Source organism: Medicago truncatula, chromosome 4 (genome assembly GCF_003473485.1).
Source record: "Medicago truncatula cultivar Jemalong A17 chromosome 4, MtrunA17r5.0-ANR, whole genome shotgun sequence".
Classification (NCBI taxonomy): domain Eukaryota; kingdom Viridiplantae; phylum Streptophyta; class Magnoliopsida; order Fabales; family Fabaceae; genus Medicago; species Medicago truncatula.
This window is the reverse complement of record NC_053045.1, coordinates 2,980,321-3,003,461: the sequence shown is the minus strand read 5'-3', so window position 1 is coordinate 3,003,461 and position 23,141 is coordinate 2,980,321. Positions and strand designations below refer to the sequence as shown.

The window sequence follows — 23,141 nt, the reverse complement described above, 5'->3', positions numbered from 1 at the left end:
TGTTTGATACTTAATCGAATTCCAACGAGATAATTTAGCTTAGAGGAGTGTGCTTTCTCCTAATGACCAAGTTTGTACGAGGGATTGTTGTTTGAATGAGGACAAGGATCATCTATTTGTTGCTTGTTATTTCTACGGTAAGATTTGGATGGTGGTTTTTTGTTGGTTAGGTTTTTCAACAGTGACTCAAGAGAATTTATCGGATCGTCTACTTCAGTTTGCCGGTTTAGGTCGTTTTTCAAAACATGTTCGATTGACATTTAACATTATATGACTTTCAGTTGCGTGAGTAATTTAGAAAGAGAGAAATAAACACATATTTCAGCATAAGGAGAAAAATATTATTTCTTTAAGCGAAAACGTTAAGTTTCATGCATTCTAATGGTTTAAATCGACATATATGATGTTCGATTTTGACTACACTTATTGGAAACTTAATCCTCTTTCTTGCTTAACCGTTGTAACTTATCTTTTTTCTTCTTTTTGTTTATGTTCGTTTATTCTTATTTGTGATAATATTGTAAATTTGTAACTTTCTTAAGTCCTCTTAGACACATTGTGGGGAAGACTTTACTGGGTTTGATAATATAATTCATTGTAGCATGTTAAAAAAAAAGGTTAATATATCTTTATCCCCTGTAATTTGGACGAGTTTCGGTTTATCACATGTAAAAATAAAAGTTTAGATTTCAACCTTATAAAATGAAGATTTTTCACAAAACACCCCTATGATATTAAGATTTTCCACAAAATATAATATCTGATTATTATTTTTCAATGATACATATTTTTCTCTAACATTAGCTTACATCATTCATGTCCCCAATATTAAAAAAATCGCACCATCAAATTCTTTGAAGTAAATAAATAGCAAGGTGGCATGTGATTCGAATCAATAAATAAATGAAAGTGACTTGGATTATTGTACTATATATTAATTTATTAATATTGACATATTATAATATTTGTGATCTTGATGGAGAAGCTATTGAGGACCTTTTGTGGCTCTTTTCTACGCATAACCTAATCTAGATATTTTTTTCTTCTTTTTCTTACGTGTGGAATTTCTGTTTCTTATGGGACAGGAATATGCATGATGTGATTGTAGGGTACTTGAATTTCAATGTGATTTTTTTCTTTGGTTACTTGAAAGATTACTACATAAAATTTTCATGTCATTGTTAGTAATTTTAAATAAAGTTACTTTCTTTTTGTTTGATCACTTGTTATTCACTGTTCTTCTAGTTTTTTTTTTTTTTTTTTGCTTACGTGCCGTTTAGGGGAGAAACATTTTGATGCTGATTCTATTTTAATAATTGAAGAGTTTAGTTGGCTTTGTAACTAAGCTAATGTTGTTATGATGAATATTTTTTTGTTGTACACATATACACGTGGATGGGATATTATTGGATTTAAGTTGCAATGTTGCCGAGGTTTTCATCAACAATCTTGGAAACCTTTTTGTGGTAGGAAAATATTTTAAAATTTGTAATTATTGGATTATTACAACTGGATGTGTTGAGTTAACAATTTGAGATCTAAAGAGAGTCTATTTTCCCTACTCATAATATATTCGAAAAATATTAACCGGTGTTTTTGAAGCATATATTAAACATATATTAAGATTAAATGTGATCAGTTGGTATAGACAATGCATAATATATGTACGAGTCAGAGTTCAAACTCCTGAACACCATACTTCTCTATAATTGAAACGTGTGAGCTTCAGCCACTCAACTACTTAACCAAATAACGAGTAAAATGTAAAAATATAATCTAAAAAATTGTGTATTTAGTGTCTTCAAAAACTTAAAAATGTATTTTTTTAAATAAAGTTATATTTTAAATGTATTTTTTTAATAGTTATATTTTAATTTTTTTTTTTAACTTCTTAATTTGTATCTTTAGAGCATAGACTAACATGATTCATTCATAATATACAATATATTATTGGCACTTTTTGGGATTAGAGTCATAAAAAAACTAGAGGTGTGTAGGCATGACAATAGCAACTATAGATATATTATGCTTAAACGCAACAACTTTGACCAGGAAAACCTTTTAATGAGATGCATTTGTATGTTTCCTTGATATTAAAATGTACAGCAATTACTGTAAGCAGGAAGCACATAGAGATTTGGACACATTAATTTTTTTGTGTTAATCATCCGATTATAATTTGATAAAAAATTATTTTACTTATGAATCGAACTCATATTTTTTCATAACTTAATGAGAAAATCCTCGATTAACTCGTAATGGTAAACTCAAAATTTGAGTTTGTCAGTCTAAAAATATATTTTGGATAATCCATACACGAGCCTTTTAAAATTGTACATTTATGTGCATAGTGAAAGAAAAAAATAGAGATGACAAACTAGATTGAGTGTGGTGGTCAACCGCCCGTTTACCTAACCTAAGTCATCCTGTACCCACACCTTTTTTAAACATGTTGTTGACGGGTTAATCTATTTTATTTTATTTTTTTCACTCCTACAAAACATTATACATTCCTAAAAACTTAAATTGTCCGAAAAATATGTATTGCAAAAATCTATAAAACTGAAGGGAAATTTTTTGAGGCATGAAGAAAATATCGTGCAAGACATTTTAGGAAAGAAAAAAAAAAAGTAGGGGTGAGGGACTAGATGGTGGGTATGGAAATAAAAAACAACAAACAAAGGGTAATAATTTCACACGCAAAGTAATCTAATCTAGCTAGGAAATTTCCAAATTTGGCTTCTTTTACAATCCTGGCATGAACAAATGGTAATAATATTGTTTATTTTTTATATCTGTAATGATTTTGTACTATAGTTTTCAAATTTTGGCATAATCTATGATGATATACATAATCTACTTCAGCTGGAAACTACCCTTTCTTTTTTGTATTTCTTGAATTAAAACCACCATGTCTTTTATCTTTTGCCCAACATTGGTCTCACTGACACACTAAGGAACATAACACCAAATGTAAGCCATGTTTTCTCCCATGTATCTGCCATAACATCATCACCAAAAAGATAAGCCATACTCAACAATGGCAGAAGATTATGGGTCCACCCTTGAGGATAATGTTTTAAACAGAATCCTCTACAATGTTTTAAATCATGATCGTGGTAACGGTCACAGTCATAGTGATGGTCAAGATGGCTTCACAGTCCTTCATATTGTGGAGAATTTTAGTCAAATGAGGCTAATACTACCTTAATCGCGGTCTTAAAGTTGTTAAAACCATGATGTCAGATCGACGTCAAAAACCAAAATGTTGCGGTCCAAACCTCCAGCGTGAACCTATTTTAAATCCTTGGTCTATATCTTGTAATATGCTTCGTTGATCCGAGTAGATGCGTATGGAAATGTCCTGTGTTACCATGCAGACTCAGCTTCTTCTTTGACCATGGGTTTCCTTGTTCAAGTAATATAAGATTGAATATAATTGGTGCATCATAGTGTGATTTTGTTCAAACATGTAGGGGGGATTGACTGTTGTGAGCAATATGAGGATTCAATAAAGGCAAGCCTACAAGAGGGAGCAAAAATAAGCTGGAATTCTTAGTACCATGGTGGGATTTTCAATTAGGTATCTCTGTGAATCAGTTCTTGTCCATTTTTGGTTCTTCAGACTCAGGTTTCAGGTTGGTGTTTTTCTTGGGGAAATCATGTTAATGACCTATGAAACTCAGACATGACCACGCACACGACACTGACACATCATCACTTGTAATAATTTGAAAAATAGAAGTAATCGAATGTAACGACATGTTGGTGTCTGGCTCTGACACGAATCAAACACCAGACAAGCCTTCAATATGAAGTGTCAGCGGTGCTGCATAGTTCATGAGACATAAAGTGGGACTGGTAATGATATATTTCATTGCAAATGACAGGCACATAGGATTTTAATTTCTAAAGAAAAGATCATGATCAATTGAATGCTTCTCAAATAGTTGACTAATACTTTTCCACAATATATTTTTGGATTGAAACAAGAAGTTGGTCTAGTTCCATTTGCCATCATAGATTCTAGAAGGGAATTTTATGATACATTAGCTCTAAAGTAAATGGATTGTAATAGAAACCTAAGGATAATTTCTCAAAAATTGGTCAGTTATAGCATGATTATAAATTGATAATCAACACTATGTTTGTACTTGCCAGCAACTTAATTCTTTTGCAAACTTTTGATGTTTTGCAGTAGCTTCAAGAAAAAGCTATGGCAATCTTTTGGAAGAAAATGAAGATCCTGAATTTGATAAAAATCCATACTGCTATCATGGCTATAACTTCCCTAAAGCAAATAGAAGAAAAAAACAAGAGTGCAGGTAGAAATACAGAAGCTAGATAATTAAATAAATGAAATGAATCTCACAAATGAAGAAGAAAAACTTATCATTCAGGAATTGGAATTGGTGCTCACGAACATACGAAAAAGGCAGAAAAGGGAAGGAAGATAGCCGAGGCTCAATTTTCATACAGAGCCGTGCTAGAGAACATGATTAGAGACAGTAAGACCAGTGACCATGAATTTGCTTATTTAACCATATTTACCAACATAAGCACTTGTGACACTGTTTGAGAGAGTTTACAGCTTATGACATGTACATAAACTGTTTTCAACATAAGCAATGCAATGTCCCCTGTCCATGAATGTTGTGTTCACAAGGATTGGTTTTTTCATTCAAAAAGGCTTAGCGGCGCAGCTTGTTGCCTGATTACCTTCCATTCATGTATATGATAACGCTCACGCTATAATATCTTAACTCAGTTGCATTATGAAAACAGTTTACAGCTTATACACAAGCACGTATATGATAACGCTCACGCTATAATATCTTAACTCAGTTGTTTATCCAAACAAGACACGACTGAAATGAACTATCTTTTGATTTCTTTGAATTTGACAACTAGCTTATAAATTCTTTTCCTTGTAGGAGTGTGATTTATAAGGAATGGATAAGATTGAATCAGGCTGCAACTAATGGCACTGATGGCTAGACTCAAAGCGCAGACCATTTGTGATGCAGTAGAGAAAAAGGTTCAGAAGATGTGTGATCAAAGAGATAAATTGGAGAAAGAGATATGACATGAATGGGAGCAAGGATGAAAGAGATCAAGAACATCTTTCCACAAAGAGCTCAGAGTGCTTTTTGAGGAAGAAAAGAAGGCATCTAAAGCTGGTTTTTTTAACTAGTTCAAGACAAGAATGTTTGGACTAAGAGAAGATAGAATAGAAGATGAAGCTGGAAATTTGGAAAGGACATGAAAATCACGCTGAAGAGGTTACCTGCATAGATGAAGGAAATGGTACAACAAGTTTTGAAGGGGTTGAAAGGAAAGAACAACATAAAAAGGAAAAGAGGCTTGTTTTCAAGTACTTTTAATTCTATCAAATAGTGGTACAGATAGTTGGGAAAAATTCCATTTCTGTAGTAGTTTACTCATTCATCAATAAATAACCTAATTGCAACATACAAAACAAACTTTTATATTTTTATTTCACTGTAAATCGTGTTATACATAGGGCTGATCAATATTTCATAAGCCCATTAATCACTATTGTACAACATTTTAAAGCTGTAATATTTAACAATCCTAATTTTTCAATATGATGCTACATATCCTACATTTTTCCTTTAATCAAGCTAAAGCTAATAACCTTCATCCATGCAAGAGCATATACCTCCCTTGAAATGGTGAAACCGCTCCGCATCTCGTACAGAAATCTCACGACGCACCTCCTTTGAGATAAACTTGACAGTGTTGTGACAACTTTGACACATATACAGATTCTTAGTTACCCAAATCGGCATCCCAGGTGCTGAATTAATAAGTCCGAATCCAATGGCAAATCTCTCACTGTGTCCACAAAATATATCAGCCTTAGAAGCTTCCATTATGTCCATATGACTACTTTCTGGCCCTTGAATACCAGCTTCCTTCATTTTCTCATAAAATCTCTCCAAAAGTGCATTTATTTCCTTAATTTGAGGGTGAAAATTATCACCACTAAGAAAAGCGTGCACCGTGCCCTTGTTTTCCACCCAGCTGCATCCAGGATCTACAATTATCCCGTTCTGTCTCATCATTTTTCTTACTTCTGCAACTTTGTCCCATATATTGTTGTCAGCGTAAAGATTCGACAGAAGAATGTAATATCCAACACTTGTTGTATCGTCGTGAAAGATATTTTTAGCAGCGAGTTCTCCGAGTTCAACACGACGGTGGATTCTACATGCATTTAACAAGGCTCCCCAAACTGCTGGGTCTGGTTTCATTGGTATTTTCTGTATGAATTCGTAAGCGTCCTCCAATTTCCCAGCACGGCCCAATAAATCAACCACGCAAGCGTAGTGTTTCAGATTAGGTTTAATGGAGTACTTGTATTTCATGCTGTCATAATATTCTAAACCTTCTGCTACCATACCGGATCTGCTGCAAGCACATAATATGGAGATAAATGTAACTTCATTGGGAACAACATTTGACTCAAGCATTCTTCGAAAAAGCTCGGTAGCAAGTGTTCCTTTCCCGCGCTCAGCGTAACCTGTTAGCAAAATGTTCCATGTGGAAACATCTTGATCAATTGAGAAAAATTGTTTCCATGCATATTCCATTCTTCCACACCTTACATACATGTCCAAGACTGCATTAGGCATATAACCATCATCACTTACTCCAGTTCTCAATGCATATGCATGGATCTCTTTTCCACATGTGAAAGCTCCTATTCTAGCACATGCGGATAGGACACAAACTAAAGTAACCCAGTTCGGCTTTTGTCTGCGCATCATCTCCTTAAAGAAAAACAAAGCGTCATAACATCGGTTGTTGATTCTTAGGCCAAGGATGATAGATGTCCAAGATATAATATTCTTGTCACGAATAGAGTGGAAAACTTCTAAAGCTTTGTCAATGCATTTACACTTAGCATACATGTCAATGAGCTTGTTTGCAACTATAACATAAAAAATTAGCCCTGTCTTCTTGGCCTTTTCATGAAGGTTCATCCCCGTATCTAAATCACATAAACAAGAACAGGCAGAAAGCACAACCCCGATGGTGATTTCATCTGGAATGATACCTTCCGCTTCCATCATTTTATACGTCTCAAGAGCCTTCTGATGCATCAAGTTATTCTCATAACCCGATATCATTGCAGTCCACATCACCACATCTCTACATTCTGTTTGAGAGAAAACTTTTTCAGCTTCCTCAACAAGTCCAACAGACGAGTACATCTGAATCAACGAATTATAAACCGAAGGGTCTCTGGAGAACTTGGTTCTCATAACATAACCGTGAATCTCCCTCCCTAATCTCTCATCACCTATAAGCTCACAAGCAGTAATCACACTCGTCATGGTCATCAAATCTGGGTCAACCGGATATTCAATCATCCTGCAAAACAATGTCAACCCCTCCAAACATTCACCATTCTCAAAACACCCAGCAATCATCGCATTCCACGAAATCCTATCTTTTTTAGGCATCTTATCAAAAACCAACCTAGCAGTATCAATATCCCCACATTTCGCATACATAGTTATCAACGCATTAATAACATCAACATCAGACTCAAACCCAAATCTCAAAACATGAACATGAATCTCTCTCCCCTTAACCAAATCAGGAACACCACCACAAGTCCTCAAAACACAAGGAAAAGTATAAACATCAGGCCTAACACCAACCCACAACATCCTATCATAAAGATTCAACGCCTCATCGAAAAACCCACCTTTAGCATAACCACCAACCAAAACATTCCAAGAAAACAAATTCCTCTCAGGCATTCTACCAAACACATACCAAGCATCAACCAAATTCCCAAACTTCACAAACATACTCAAAAGTACATTTCCTAGCTTAACACTCAAATGGGTCATCATTTTTGACTTTGTAATATAAGACCAAACCCTAGAACCTTCTTTTCTAGCTCTCTTCCACTCACATAAACGTACTAAAGCAATATAAGAATCTTCTTCAACTGAAATTTTCAGCTCATGCATAGATTCTAAGTAGCTCATAGCACTATCTAAATTCCCAACAAGGCAAAGTTGACAAATTTCTGAATTTGGGTTGTTGCTACTAATGGAAGAAGTGATTGTGGTGGTGAATGAATTTGAGACCCTAAAGTGTTTAAGGGTGTGAAAATTTTGATGTGTTGAAGTGAAAGTTTTGAACTTTGAGTTGATGAAATTGGTTGGGATAATGGGGTGGTGGTATCTTTGAGGTGTGTGGAGTTGAGAGGGTTTTGCAAAAGAAGCCATTGGAGCATGTGTGAGGGTTTAACGGTGAATTGAGACAAAGTAGAGAAAGTAGTGTTGTGAAGTGAATTGTGTTGTGCTGTCGTGTAAAAAATCTATGTTTCTAAATTTGCCAACCATAACCATAGGCTTATCCATAACTTCTTTGTCTTAATTTGAATTTTGAATGCTGTCTTTGCTTGATATAAGTCTATTTGGTACATGTCGGTCGCTTTGGATTTCGAAGGTTCACCCGAGTTAGAACAGACCTTAAAACTTAAAATGTTTATATGGTTATTGACGGATCATCCATTATATAGGTATTCAAATCGAAAACCGAGATTAAATCTACGACTTTATAGGTATGAGACAACTCCTTATCAACTAGTCACTTTCGTTGATTTGATACATGTCTTTTTTTCTTTCTACAAAAACAATATTCGTTCATTGATGGAGTACATCAAAATCTTACACAAATTCAACATTGTTTTATACTAAATATAATATTTGTTTTTCTTTTATATTATCGCTGAAAATTTATTTCCTTTTTAATAATATATGACTGGTTTGTTTTAGATTTAATTTGAAAATATATTTGATGTATTAGTTATGGGGAGAAGTTATTATGCATAAGTCAGTTCCTTATGCACCCTGCATAAATACTTTACAAAACCATTAGACAATTATTTTAGTTTCTCATAGAAGACTATCAAAACCATTAAACATAATTATGGTTTCAGTAATAATTTCAGTGTATAACATCTTAATCATTATTTAAAACCATGTAACGATAATAATTTCATTAAAAATCATTACACAATTATCTTGGTTTCACATACAAGACTATCAAAACCATTAAACCATACTTATGGTTTCAGTAATCCATACCCTGAAGTTTGTTTCAATTCAACAACAACCCTTTATGCAAATCAAGTGTATCGTATGACGATGATGGAAAATAGAAATTGATGTGGTGTGTTATTGTTGTTGAGTGTTCCTCATTTGATGTGTTCGTGTCGGTGTCGCCGTGGACACTGGATTAATTTTGTGTAAATTGTTTGTACTCATGTTTGAGTTCCTGAAAGTGTTGTTCCTCCCCTAACGTTTGTTTTTGTGATTTAGAGAGTGGTGGGTTTAGTTAGTTTTGTCGATTGATTTTTCGGTTGTGTTTTCAGATTTGTTTCTTTCGGAGAGTGTGAATGGAATCCATTCACACTCGATTGATTTAGAGTGTGTTGTTGGATTTGTTTTTGGATTTGTCGACTGCAAAAGGATTTGTGGTGTGTTGTTGCCATTGAAATCCATTGAAGGAGGAACTGTTGTCACAATTAAATCCATGAGTACAAACAATTTACACAAAATGAAAATCCGGTATCGTGCCGGAGAAAGAAGATGAAAAAACGGAATTGTGGTTTCTCTTGGGGGTGTACGACAAAATGGATTGGGTGTACGAAGCAATTATGTTGGGCTACCGGTTAAAATGGGCTGGGATTTATGCAGGGTGTATAAGGATGTCTTATACATGATAACCGCACCCTTAGTTATGTATATGCGTAGGTTATTTTTAGAATCGGATCCAACATTGAATCGGCAATATCTTTGGATCATATTGGTTGAGCTATGGTTGAATCAGATAATTAAAAGATTGAACCAATGATTAAGGAAAACAATCTCAAGAAATCACAGCAGATGACTTAAAAGTTAAGACTACTAGAGCAGAATCAGTTTCAATCCAAAGATTGAACCAATGATTAAGGAAAACAATCTCAATGGCTTTCATAACACCATTTAACTCAGCAGAACAAACAAGCAAATTCTTAGTAAAACAACATAACAACTCAACATTGCTGGTTCTAAAATACCCCCACAAAAGGAGGCAGATGATGTAAAGGCTCCATCTGTGTTGCATATGATCCAATTGAGGATTAAGGGATGTCAAATGATCTCTTTAATAGTAGAGCCTTTGGAGGATTAATATTGATGTTGAACTTCTTTATTATTATTTCAAAGTCTCTCATAGAAGAAGATGCAGTCAGCTTTGTGTAATTTCCTGCTAAAGTAACTGAAGCTTGAATCCTTATCACTGTAGATTTCCAATCAATTTTTTTTGTTATTGAATCTAGCGTGATTCATAGAAAATAAAATTGAGTCAATAACATTAATGATAACTGATTTAATAACAATTTGGTATTGAGGGGACAATGCTCTATCACATAGATTCCATATGTCTTCAAGGGACTGAATGTAAAAGTGAGGTTTAGAATAGAGGCAAACCAACACAAAATCTTGAAAGCATAAATGCATTTAAAGAATAAATGAAAGGAAGACTCAGAGGATTTGTTGCAGAGGGAACACATTGGTGGAAGATAACAACCTATCTCCATCAGTTTCTCATTTGTAGGCATTTTGTCCTGCATTAATTTCCATACCATGAGAGATTTAGAGGAAGGAATATCTTTGGACCAAATAGTTTTACCCTAATGTAAATTTCCTATTTTGTTTCTTTTGAATTCATAAGTTGCCTTGAGTGACAAGTTACCATCAAATGAGCTTTTTCAAACAAGACGGTCTTCTTTGGGTTGCATCAGTATAATTACTTGTTGAACAAGGTTTCTTGGATTAGGGAATAACTGGTCCTTTTCCCATGTGATGCTCCATTGAAAATTGTTGATAAAGCAGATTAATGTTGCTGGAATTATCAGATGAAGATCAATGTGAAGGGCTTGAATTAAAGGTTTACAATATCTTCGTGTAGTAAATTTTTTCTTTAGTTTTGCTTATAATATAATTATTTTATACATCGTTTTGTCATTTTTTATCCACTACTTAAAAAAATAGGAAAGTAAAAAATACGGTATTAATAAAGGTGGCATTAAAGATCAACTTTATCCTATTAATTAACAACTATTTTTAAATATAAACATCCATTTAAATAGAATCTCATTTTTTGATATAATTTTTTTGCTTTTCAATTTCACATTTAATTAAAATTATTTTATTTAAAATTCATAATTTTTTCCATAATTAATAACTAACATTTTTTATGCTAGTATTTCTTTGGCATGCAACAAACATCCCAACCAATGAGATGAAGTTTATGGGATATTTTGAAATTTTTTCGGTGTTTGGGAGGACAGAGTTGCACCACTTCCAAAATAAGTCTTGCAAGTTCCTTACATTTTAAACTAATTAGAGATGGAATTTAATCATGGTATATATCACTATTACACAATTTATTTTTAATTATTAAAAAAAACTTATTAAAAAACTTATTTTTAATAATTTAAAAATATATTCGTAACTATCCACCTAATAAAATTTATTATTTTAACAAAAATTAATAAAACATAAATGATATATGTACAATAAATATTTTTTACATTAATTATAACATATTAATTAAAGTCATAATAATAAGTTATGAATTACTATATAACAAATAATTTAATATGCATGCATCATTGAAGTAAAACAAGTTATATACATGCATCCAAAACCATTTGACTACATAAATATTTATAAAAAAATATTATTTAACTTTAATATTAATCAAAATATTTGTGGTATTGTGACAAACTCATTGTATTTTTGAGTGGTCTCTTTAGCACGCCTTGTACTATGGCACCGACTCAATTTATGTTTTTATAATCCATCTTTTATTCTTAAAAAAAAAAAAAAAAATGTACACAAATTATATGTATAAAAATTAGTAATAATAAATGAAGTATTAATGTCTTTTGAAGGGTGGGTTTATAGAATAGATAGGCTATAGCTTTAACAGCACATGTCATCATGTCAATCTGAATATTCTTCTTCATACACAATCATTTCTTTTCCATTACTGTTCTTCTTCTTCTTGTTTTTCATCTCACACTTTTTTCCCTTCAAAGCATGTTACTAAGTTTCTGTTGTATTTTTGTTTTCTTCTTCAAATTGTTCTATCACCTACTTTGATCTAAATCTTTGTTTTTTTCCTTTTGTTCTATTCAATACACTTTTTTCTTCTTCATATTTTTGTTTTTACTTGTAGTTTTGTTATATTAAGTCAAAAAGTTAAGTTTTTTCTTGTTGGGTCATGTTTGTTTTGAGTTCTTTTCTTTCTCTTCAATTCATTGTTGATTGAGGATTATGTGAAACTAAAAAAGTTCAGTTTTTGTTTTTTGAGTTATGTTTATTTTGAGTTCATTCTCTTCAATTCATTGTTGAGACTTGATATTATGCATGTTGGGATTTTGAGCTCTTTATAGGAAAATGGCTATAGAGGAAATTCATTCATGGAGTTTAGGAGAAATTATTGGATCCTATATTGACCTTTTTATAGCTTATGTATTGTTATGTGGTTCAATTATTGCATTTTTTGCTTTCAAAATGTTTAGGTTTTTTGGACTTGTTTTGCCTTGTCCTTGCAAGGGGATTTTAGGGTATAGGAATAGTGATTTTTGTTTACATAAGATATTGTTTGAGTTGCCTTTAAGGAAGATATGTTCCATTCAAGTAATGGCGGCGAAGAGGTTTCCGTTTGATTTGGTTTGGGTGAAGAAAGGTCATTCTTTAGATAATTCCAATGAGAACAACATTGTTGTTGATGTTAAAGAAAAAACAAGTGATAGTAGGATTGTTGAATTGGAAGACGAGAGTTCTTGTTCAGGTCCGCGTTTGCTTTCATTAGTAGACAGGGACAGTGGATATGATGCTAAGGGGAAGAGGATTTTGAGTTTGAAACGTAGGTCAGGAACTCGGCGGAGGAAGAGGGGGAGTTATGATTATGGAAAAATGGATTCGGTTATTCGTTGTGATAGTTTCCAGTCTGATGTTGCATTCAGTTCTTGCTTGCCTTGTGATGGAAGCAGCAGTGTGATTAAAGATAGATCAAGTCAGAGCATATATCTTGATTCAGGGAAAGAAGTTAATGTGCACTGTAAGTGAAAAATCATGTCAATCACAGTTATTGTTCTTTTGAGTAAAATCTTGTTGTTAATCAAATGAATAGTCTTTGAATATATGCTATATTGCATACATTACTGTATTTTGTATTCTTGCAAACTGCAAAGCTCAACAAGTTATGATTATACCGCAAATGATTCCTAGATTTCGAAGGGGTCACAGGTTGTTAGAATTGATAGAGAGCAGCGTTGTTGTAGCGGAATTAAAACAAATCACTATTGTTCTGCGATACACTATTTAGTACAAAATGTTGTCAAATATTACACTATTTAGCTCTGTTGAGTCGCAAAATTTGAACAAACCGCTGTTTTATGTGATATACGATTGGTAACACCGATAGAGAGTGACAGGAAAAATTGAATTTGGATTTTGACGAATGCAGTTTCTAATTTATTTATTCAGAGAAATATTGAACTCATAACAGAAACTAACAGTATAAATAACAGAACTATACCATACATGCACACATAACAGAACTAACAGTATAACAGAAGCTAAAGCCTAAAACTTGAGTGCAAGTTGAATCTCATTTTCTTATTTAAAACTGTTTTGTATTTCTATATATTATCAGCCTGTAGTTTTAACTTGCTTATTTTTTTCTATCTTATTATTTAGACGATGAAGATGACCGGACTTGCCATGATTTGGACGAAAAAACCTGTCACAGTTATGAATTTAATGCATCGACGGTTGATAGTCCTGGAACAGGAATATATTCAAGTACTACACAAGAAAATATTGAGATTGCTGGAAATGAAGACAACCATGTAACAATGTATGAAAATCCACTCGAAGGAGAGAATGCTGCTTATGCTGCTCTTTATCTAGAGCTAGAGAAGGAGAGAGCTGCAGCTGCTACTGCTGCTGACGAAGCCATGGCTATGATATCGCGTCTGCAAGAGGAGAAATCATCAATGGAAATGGAAATGAGACAATACGAGAGGTTAATTGAAGAAAGAGTTTCTTATGATGAAGAAGAGATGAATATTATGCAAGAGATTCTTATAAGAAGGGAAAGGGAAAATCTTTTTTTGGAAAAGGAACTTGAAACTTTTAGGCAAATGAGTTTGACAGAAAGTTGCGAGTTGCATTCGAAGTCAGCAGAGGTGCGGCTTAGTGAATGGAAACGAAGCTCGCCACTTTCATTTGAAACATGTGATGATCCATCACAGATCGAAAGTACTGTACTTATTGTTAAGCAAGATTGTACCAATAATACAGAACATGAAGAGTTGGATAAAAACACTGAATACAAGGATCGAGCATGTGATGATTTGCATAGCTCCTTTTATGATACTGAGTCTGATGTTCTTGATGTCCACGTTATTGACGACGGTCAATGCGCAAGCAAGACCGAATTTGACAACAGAGTTGATGGCTCGAAATGCAAATCTCTGCCATTTGATTCTGAAAGTGATTCTTCATGTTTAATTCATGATGAAAGGGTAAGGATTGACAATGAGATTGAAGTTCTTGGAGAAAGGCTGAAGATGGTGAAACATGAAAAAGAAAAAATGACTATGTTTTCAGAGAAAGGAGAAAATGAAAAAGGTCAGTTGAAGCTTTTGGATGAGATAGCAAACCGTCTTCAGAAAATTAAACAATTGAGGAATCCGGCACGTGGCGCATCATTGCCCCCTCCATGGACTAAGGTATAATTTCCAACTTGTTTTCTATCTCCATTTAAATTTTCATCACGAACATGTTTGTTTATAGAGGCATGTATATGGTGAGTTTTAGTTATGTGCAACAATTCATGTGATGATGGGGTCTATAATTATTTCTAGGATGTTTCAATGCTTCTGTCATGTTAGAAGAACAACAAATATGTGTGTTTGACACGAATCTACAAATACAAATTCTGTTTGTGTACAAAATCAGATAGTAGTGGATTGTAATTATAGTTGAGGTAAAACCTGTCTTGACAGTAGAGCTTTCAAGAAAGTTAATAATTTCAATTTCTTTTCAGCTTAGCTTCTTTTCACATCTATATTTCATAGCATTATGTCTGTACCTCTTTCTTATAATTCTGTTCGTCTGTCTGAGCACAATAATATCAGCGGTCTATTTGTATCGGTTTATTTGAGTTTATCCATTGACATAAAAACTCGTGAGATTGTTTGCGAGAGTTTATGAAAGCAACTTATGACATGTCAATAAGTTGTTTTCAGCTTATATCCATAAACACTTCTATGGTAAGTGTATGACATACACATTTAATTAAGATGTTTATCCAAATAAGGCCTAAAATTCCTGCTATATTGCTTAATGACCATCACTAATCTTAAATGACCAATTTTTTTTCCCAGGTAAGGGAGAGGAAAAGACGCTGCCAAAGTGTGTCTTTGGAGACAAGTGAAAGCTGCTAAACCATGTAGTTTTTAATTGTCATGAGGTTTGTGCCTTTGTCTTCATAGCCAAGCATCCTTGGCAACTTGTAAACGTCATGGCAAGTACCTCTTGTAGCCATTAGAATTCATCACTCCTTCCTTAACCTTGTTGTATGTTTGAGAACAATTTTAGTATTGTAAATAAACGTGTCATCATAGTCAACTAGTCTCAATTTGTTGAAAAGCATGAAAGGTATTCACAAGTATATTGTATGTTAAGCTAAAATTATAATCTATAGCTACCATCTTGTTTGTAAATGTATGATTGTTGTGATAAAAATGATCATTTATAAGAAGAAGAAAAAATGATCATTTTTGTCTTCTTTGTTTTACTCAAACAATGTGAAGGCATTTCATTCATAATAATAAGTTGCATAAAATTTGGAATAATGAAAAAAAATACTGCAAAAGAAGTTAGAGCATCCGCAATATATAACTCGATTTTGGGTGTTTTAAGTAGGTTCCACGTACACGCATAACTCATTTATATACTCGCAAAAATTTACAAAATGAGTTCCACTAATATCATCTTTATATCCTTTGTCAATATAACTAACTATATTATCACCTCTTCTCTATAAGTATCATTTATTTATTTTTTCTTCAGCAGGGTTACCTATTTAAAACTAAGCCTCAAATTCTAACGGAGACATCTCGGATTGACCATTTATAAAGAAATTAAATTTCAAAAATAGCATGTTATCTTGTATTATTTTTTAGTTCAGTTTACCCATGTTTTGGAGTATGGTGACCAAAACATAGTATACTAGTGTCTATTTGGTCAGAGGGAGGAATATGTTGCTTTTGATAAAATGATAGTATTAGAAAATATGATTTGTCTGTTTGTGCTCTCAATTATTTAGAGCAATTGAATGTTATTACTTAAAACGTGTGTATATTCTTTTTGAAAAAGAAATATGTGTGGTATATTTAAATCAGAATAATATTTAAAAACTCCACCATTTGTATCACAACATCTTTATTAATGGTTCAGTCCAAATAAAACATCTTTAGTTGTTTATATTTGTATCCTACACTTGTACAATCATTTGTTTATTAACTAATATGCTTGTTTAAGTTCTTTCTCTTCAATTCATTGTTGAAAGAGTATGTATGCATGTTGAGATTGAAAAATGGCCTTAGACAAAATTCATTCTTGGAGTTTAGGAGGAATTATTGGATCCTTTATTGACCTTTTTCTAGCTTATGTATTGCTATGTGTATCAACTATTACTTTCTTTGCTTCCAAACTGTTACGGTTTTTTGGACTTCATTTACCTTGTCCTTGCAAAGGGATTTTTGGTTACAGGAATAGAAATTTATGTTTTCATGATATATTGTTTGAATGGCCTTTAAAAAACGTATGTTCCATTCAAGTAATGGCGGCGAAGAGGTTTCCATTTGATCTTGTTTGGGTGAAGAAAGGTCATTCTTTAGACAATACCAATGGCAACAAAATGGTTGTTAATTTTAATGAGAAAACATGTGATAATACTAATGGGATTGGTGAATTGGAAGATGAGAATTCGTGTTCTGGTCCACGTTTGCTTTCTTTAATAGACATTGAAAGTGGATGTGATGCTAAGGGAAAGAGAGTTATGAGTTTGAAACGTAGGTCTGGAATTCGGCGGAGGAAGAGAGGTAGTTATGATTATGGAAAGAACGATTCGGTCATTCCTTGTGATACTTTTCGATCTGATGTGGTTGCGTTCTGTTCTTGCTTGCCTTATGATGGAAGCAACAATAGTATTGAAGATAGATCCAGTCAGAGCATAATTCCTGCTTCGGAGAAAGAAGTTAGTGTGAACTGTAAGTGACAAATCTTCAACATCGTTATCATTCTTTCGATGATTTTGATTATAAAAGTCTTCCTAGTTCATAGTGTTCATCATGTGCATTTGCAATCTTCATATATATGCTACAGTATACTATCTCATGTTACTTTACTGGTATTCAGAACCCGTGTTGCAAACGATTTACAATTTGTTTCATTCAATTATTAAGCAACAACGATGTTTGACAAGAAATCATAGAACATCAACCACATTTTACAACTTGTTTCGAAGGTGTCACGAGTTGTTAGAATTGATAGAGTTACAAATTCATTTTTTCCCTAATAGTTCTGTAGTTAAGTAATAATAAACTAAGTTATAGTTGCTTAGCTAGTTCTAGCATAAGTTGAATATCATTTTCTTGTTGAAAACTGTTTTATATTTCCATATATTTTTGTTACTTTTATGCATACTGGACATGAGCTTTTAGTTTTAACTTGTTTATTTTTATTCATCCAATTATTTAGACGATGGAGATGACCGAACTTGCTATGATCCGGACGAAAAAAGCTGTCACAGTTATGAATTGAATGCATCAACGGTTGATAGTCCAGGACAAGGAATATATTCCCCGTCTTTGGAATTACACTACATGAATACTACTGCAAAAGACAATGTCCAAATTGTTGAAAATGAAGACAACCGTATCAAGATGTTGGAAAAAGCGATCGAAGAAGAGAAAGCTGCTTATGCTGCTCTTTATCTAGAGTTAGAGAAGGAGATAACTGCAGCTGCTACTGCTGCAGATGACGCCATGGCTATGATATTGCGTCTGCAAGAGGAGAAAGCGTCAATGGAAATGGAAATGAGACAATATGAGAGGTTAATTGAAGAAAGAGCTGCTTATGATGAAGAAGAGATGAATATTATGCAAGAGATTCTTATAAGAAGGGAAAAGGAGAATCTCTTTTTGGAAAAGGAACTTGAAAGTTATAGGCCATCACTTTCATTTGAAACTTGTGATGATCCATCACAGGCAGAAAGCATCGTATCAAATGTGAAGAAAGATTGCGCTGATGCAGACCATGGAGAAGAGGTGGAGGAAAACAGTCAACACAAGGATCAAGCGTGCAATGATATGCATAGATCCTTTTATGATACTGAGTCTGATGTTCTTGATGACAACATTGAACTCGCAGGTTGTCCAGGTGCAAACTCAAAATGCAAATCTTTGCCTCGATTCTGAATGTGATTCTTCGTGTTTGGAATGATTTATTTGATCTTATTTATTTTCATAAGAACTTATGAGACTGGAGACTGTTTGCAAGAGCTTATGGAAGTATCTTATGACATGTCAATAAGTTATTTCAGCTTATTTCCATAAGCTCTCTAGATACACCTTATAGCTTATAGAAAACAATTTGACTTTATTTTATATTTTATTATATGGTGACTAAGATAATCTCTTCACATCTTAATTTATTGAGTTTATTCCAAATACAAGAGTTTTTGCATATTATTCCTCACAAGACTAACACCAATAAACAAACTTATTAACTACATTAATTTAATTAATTTGCTTAATATAACAAACACAAAACTATAAACTAATTGAACCATGCTATGCAACCTTCATTTCACTTCATCGTTTTAAAATGCGGTCTGCGGCTGCACTGTAGCAATGATGTAAACATGCCACAGGTCTCCACAACATCATCCTAATTCGTAACTGCAATTATGGTCGCATTTGTCCTCAATTTCCTGCAATATCAAGGATCGCGATTCAGCCGTAAGTGTAACCAGCCACCGCAATTTAAAACCATATTTATTTTCAAGACATAGATTTCCTCCACCTATTAGGAGTCCTACCTTTGACATTCACCAACCTAGTTTTCATATCAGAAGTAGTAGCAGGTGTCTGTCTTCCAAACTCAACCTCACCATCTCCATCAACACCTTCTCCTCTTCTCTCCAAAACACTCTCTCCTTTACCAAAACCATGCACACCAAACCTCTTACTCCACTTAAAAAACCCTTTCTTCTTCTCAACCATTCTCTCCATCTGAACTTGCATTGCATTACACTGACTCTGCAACCTATGAACATCTTCCCTTAGCTTCTTTATCTCTATCTGTTGAGCATTCATTTCGCGCTTTGATAAACATCGTGCTGTTGGAACTGCTTCTAGTCCAAATCCATTTGTTGGACTTCTTGTGATGCTCATTATGGATCCACTCCAATCCATGTTGTGATTGATATTGTGTCTGTTGAGCTTTGTTTGCTCTGAGAGAAGGACTTGTATTACTGCTCTTACCGGGAATCGTTCGTTTTGTGCTGCATGAAGTGATGCTTCTTGTGTTAGTTTCCTGCAATCTATTAGTCTGCATAGACCCTTCCTTTCTTGCTTTGATACACTTGGATGTGCCTGTTACACAAAAAGACACAGTTAGTGTGTTCTATAATTAATAGGCTTAATAGTTTTCGCCCCTTAACTTTCAAGAAGTTGCAATTTTGGCCCCCTAAGAAAAAAAAGCTACAAAACCGCCCCCTAAGTTTTACAATTGTAGCAGTTTTGGCCCTCCAAGGCCAATTTTTGGTAAAAAAAAATAACACGTGGCACCTCACTTAGGGTGCCACGTCAGTGTAGACTGAGTCAAAATTGGCCTTGGGGGCCAAAACTCTCACACATGCAAAACTTAGGGGGCGGTTTTGTAGTTTTTTTTCTTTGGGGGCCAAAATCGCAGCTTTGGAAAAGTTAGGGGGTTAAAACTGTTATTAAGCCTAATTAATACTAGTGTTCTATAATCTTGACCGTCGATGAAGATTAGATGGCTGAGACTCGGAGTTTTTTATTTTTCAAAGTCACGATATGAGTCATTTGATCTCTACTCAATAACTTAGATCGACCGAGTACAATGATTGTAGAAATTATTTATTGAGAAAATTTTGGTCCAACTTCTATAAGGTGTCTAACTTAATGTGTTAATCAAGTGCTTATAAATGCAGAAAAATACTCGACATTTTTAAAATTATTGTCCTTTTTATTTTTGCATTTTTCTTTCATTTTTTTGTTGCATATTTTTACTATGCATGAGTATGTATGTGGACTAGAAAAAAGCCACATGTAGAATACAAGCTTATCCTAAAGTGTCCCCATATCAAGGGATTTTATATCAACTCACTTTTTTCTCTGTTCAAATCCCTATTCCTGTTTGTTTGAATATTCTTATGCTGGTGACAACACTTGAAACAGTTTCCAGGAAATCCAAAAAGCCTATTTTTGGTTTAAAAAGAGATTCTAATTTCCTTGGTACTATAAGTGTCAAAGACAAAAATTAAATTTAAGAGCACTTTCAAAAGTTATTTTTGCCAAACACATAAATACAAGGATCAAGGTGCCTATGAGATGTCTTTAAGAGAGTTTAAATCTCATCGGAGACAGTTGTAAAATGACCGTTAGTAAACTTTAATACTAAGAAACCTTTAAACTTGGAGAAACAACGAGCCTAGTAATTCATATTGTTTTGTTACTTTCTCTCATTTATCTTTTTCTTGTTCAATTTGAATTAGAGTGCATAGAATAAAACCTTAAATTACAAAGAATTAGTTCTACTAACAAATCAATTTGAGACTTCCGACTCATCGACAGTGTAACCTAATGGTATAAGTTTCAGACGTAAAGGCAGTACTAGAAAGAGGTCTAGGATTCGATTCATGCTGCTAACAAATTCTCCCTCCCCGAGACAAATTAACATCTGACATTAGCAAAACAAAGAAAAAATGAAGCTTCCAAGTCCCTTAAGGCATAGCCTAGCTAGTAGTATGAGTCGAGACGTTGAAGGGTTATAAAGAAGGATGTCCAAGGTTCGACCACCGCTGCTAACAAAACATACTTTCATGTATAAAACAAAATAAAGATTGAAACATCCAAGATAAAGAAAACATACTTTTAAGTAAGTATCAATGGCTCTATACAAACCATCATCAGTAGCTCTAGCATGACTTGGAAGAGCACCAGCAAGAGTAACAAACTCATCCAACCTCAAATTAGCATCAACAGCAGCTTCACAAAGGTACGAATCAACCAACTTAGCAACCTTAACCAAAGCAGCACCACTTTTAGCACCTTCATTATCCAAACTAACAAACCTCTTAACAAGCCTAATAACAAGCTCAAAATCCAAAAGTGTCCCACAAGTGTGACTAAAAGAAGGAATAACAAGTTCTTTCAAACAAGCTTGATCTAACTGCCATGAAATTCTCTTCTCTAGCTCTTGTCTATAGCTTCCATCAACACCTACCATGTTAGCTGTTCTCAATAGCCTAAGGAGAAAGTTACATGGAATTGAATCTTTCTCTGGTGGTAGAACATTAACTAAGGTTTCTACAAAGAACCTTTTCTTCATCCATGATGTTGTTACACTCTCTGGTGATTCTTCAAATTGTGTTATACCCTTTTCGGCTACGTCAGGGAGCCATTTGGAGGCATAGTGTGTGATTATGGAACCGATTAAGTCAGCTCGAACGCCTTTTGCTTTGATTCCAGAAAGTGTTTTCACAAAGTAGTCCATGTCTAGGATGGTTGCGTCGTCGAACCAGCATTCTGAGGAGAAGTTTGATGGTGATTTTGGTTGAATATTTGTTTGTTCTATGCTGGAATGGTTCTTCATTTCCGTAAGTAGCTCAAATAATGTAGTGGAACAATTGGTTTGTGTTCTATCTGTTTTAGACATGCTTGCATTATAAAGTATGCTACAAAAGTAACATATTTATACGAGTTAAAAAGTATTTTTTTGGTTTTACTTCTTTTTAGATGAGTTTATGTAGAATTGATTTCGACATATTTTTAAGTTATGTAGTAAAATTGATTTTGCTTCCAGGATTCGGTGTTTTTATCAATACATTTAATTTTTTTGCCTCGTGTTTATTTTTCAATCCACTTTTACATGATTGTATTGTACATATAAATGAGTTTGCATACAAATCACTTTAACCATAATCAATTCATCCAAAATCATATTCATTCAATTATAATGTACTGCGTAGATATTTGTTGTGATATTTTAGGAAGTGATAGATGTTGGTGTAGCAAGTGTGATTTGTGAGTAAAAGTTTCACATTTGATGAAAAAAAATTGATATTTAGCAATATACATGTGAGAGGCCTCATATTATATACTAAATCTATTAAGGTTTTGGATTAAAATATGGTGTTTAATTCCACTTCTGTAGTTGCTTAAATCCTAATGTCATGATGCTCCGGACCTCTTCATGACCCAACAATAAAACAAAGTTATATCATGATCAAATATAATTTGATGATCGCGTAAATATGTTTTACACCTTCAGCGTATAATCATAAAACTTTCTTTTATCATTAGAGAAATGATATGAACACTCTTTTCAACACTCTTTATAACACTCACTCGTTTATTGAGTGAAACTCATGCAGGTCTCGCAACTTTATGTGGGATCCATTTCCAAAGCACGAGACCTACGTGAGTTTCACTCAATAAACGAGTGAGTGTTATAGTACTGCTCTTAGTACATAGAGAAGATTTATTCTTTTGACATTGTGGAATGAGATTTTATTATTGAAGCTAGGAATGAAAAGCATGGATAAGGTATGTTGTTGAGAAAGGAAAATGACCACTCATAACAAAACTGTATTCATTCCCTATAACAGACAACATACCATATTTTTCTCATATCTTCCTATGGCATTGCATTATGTGGAGAACAAAATTAATTATTGCATTCTCAAACTTGAAAGCAACATGAAACAGA

At 33.6% G+C, this 23,141-nt stretch overlaps 4 protein-coding genes across 5 annotated transcripts; 2 read left to right on the top strand and 2 right to left on the bottom strand.

Moving 5' to 3' along the window:
* Positions 1-5,464: 5,464 nt before the first annotated feature.
* On the bottom strand, positions 5,465-8,399 carry LOC25491357 (pentatricopeptide repeat-containing protein At1g15510, chloroplastic). Its single transcript, XM_013599254.3, has one exon. The coding sequence runs from the start codon at positions 8,271-8,273 to the stop codon at positions 5,652-5,654; it is 2,622 nt and encodes an 873-aa protein (XP_013454708.1). The 5' UTR covers positions 8,274-8,399; the 3' UTR covers positions 5,465-5,651.
* Positions 8,400-11,983: 3,584 nt separating this feature from the next.
* On the top strand, positions 11,984-15,789 carry LOC25491356 (uncharacterized). Its single transcript, XM_013599253.3, has 3 exons — positions 11,984-13,167; positions 13,809-14,845; positions 15,503-15,789. The coding sequence occupies exons 1-3, from the start codon at positions 12,501-12,503 to the stop codon at positions 15,560-15,562; spliced, it is 1,764 nt and encodes a 587-aa protein (XP_013454707.1). The 5' UTR covers positions 11,984-12,500; the 3' UTR covers positions 15,563-15,789.
* Positions 15,790-15,974: 185 nt separating this feature from the next.
* LOC25491355 (probable myosin-binding protein 5) lies at positions 15,975-18,796 on the top strand. The gene is made up of 2 exons (XM_013599252.3): positions 15,975-17,392; positions 17,883-18,796. The coding sequence occupies exons 1-2, from the start codon at positions 16,717-16,719 to the stop codon at positions 18,599-18,601; spliced, it is 1,395 nt and encodes a 464-aa protein (XP_013454706.1). The 5' UTR covers positions 15,975-16,716; the 3' UTR covers positions 18,602-18,796.
* Positions 18,797-18,809: 13 nt separating this feature from the next.
* Positions 18,810-22,115, bottom strand: LOC25491354 (root phototropism protein 3). Of its 2 annotated transcripts, XM_013599251.3 has the most exons (3): positions 21,303-22,115; positions 19,225-19,780; positions 18,810-19,116 (listed from the first exon to the last, which is right to left on the bottom strand). In XM_013599251.3, exons 1-3 carry the CDS (start codon positions 22,086-22,088, stop codon positions 19,109-19,111), a joined length of 1,350 nt encoding a protein of 449 aa, XP_013454705.1. In that variant the 5' UTR covers positions 22,089-22,115; the 3' UTR covers positions 18,810-19,108. The 2 variants fall into 2 exon arrangements, with proteins under 2 accessions (XP_013454705.1, XP_024637160.1); XM_024781392.2 differs by having other exon boundaries at positions 18,810-19,780.
* Between the last annotated feature and the right edge of the window lie 1,026 nt (positions 22,116-23,141).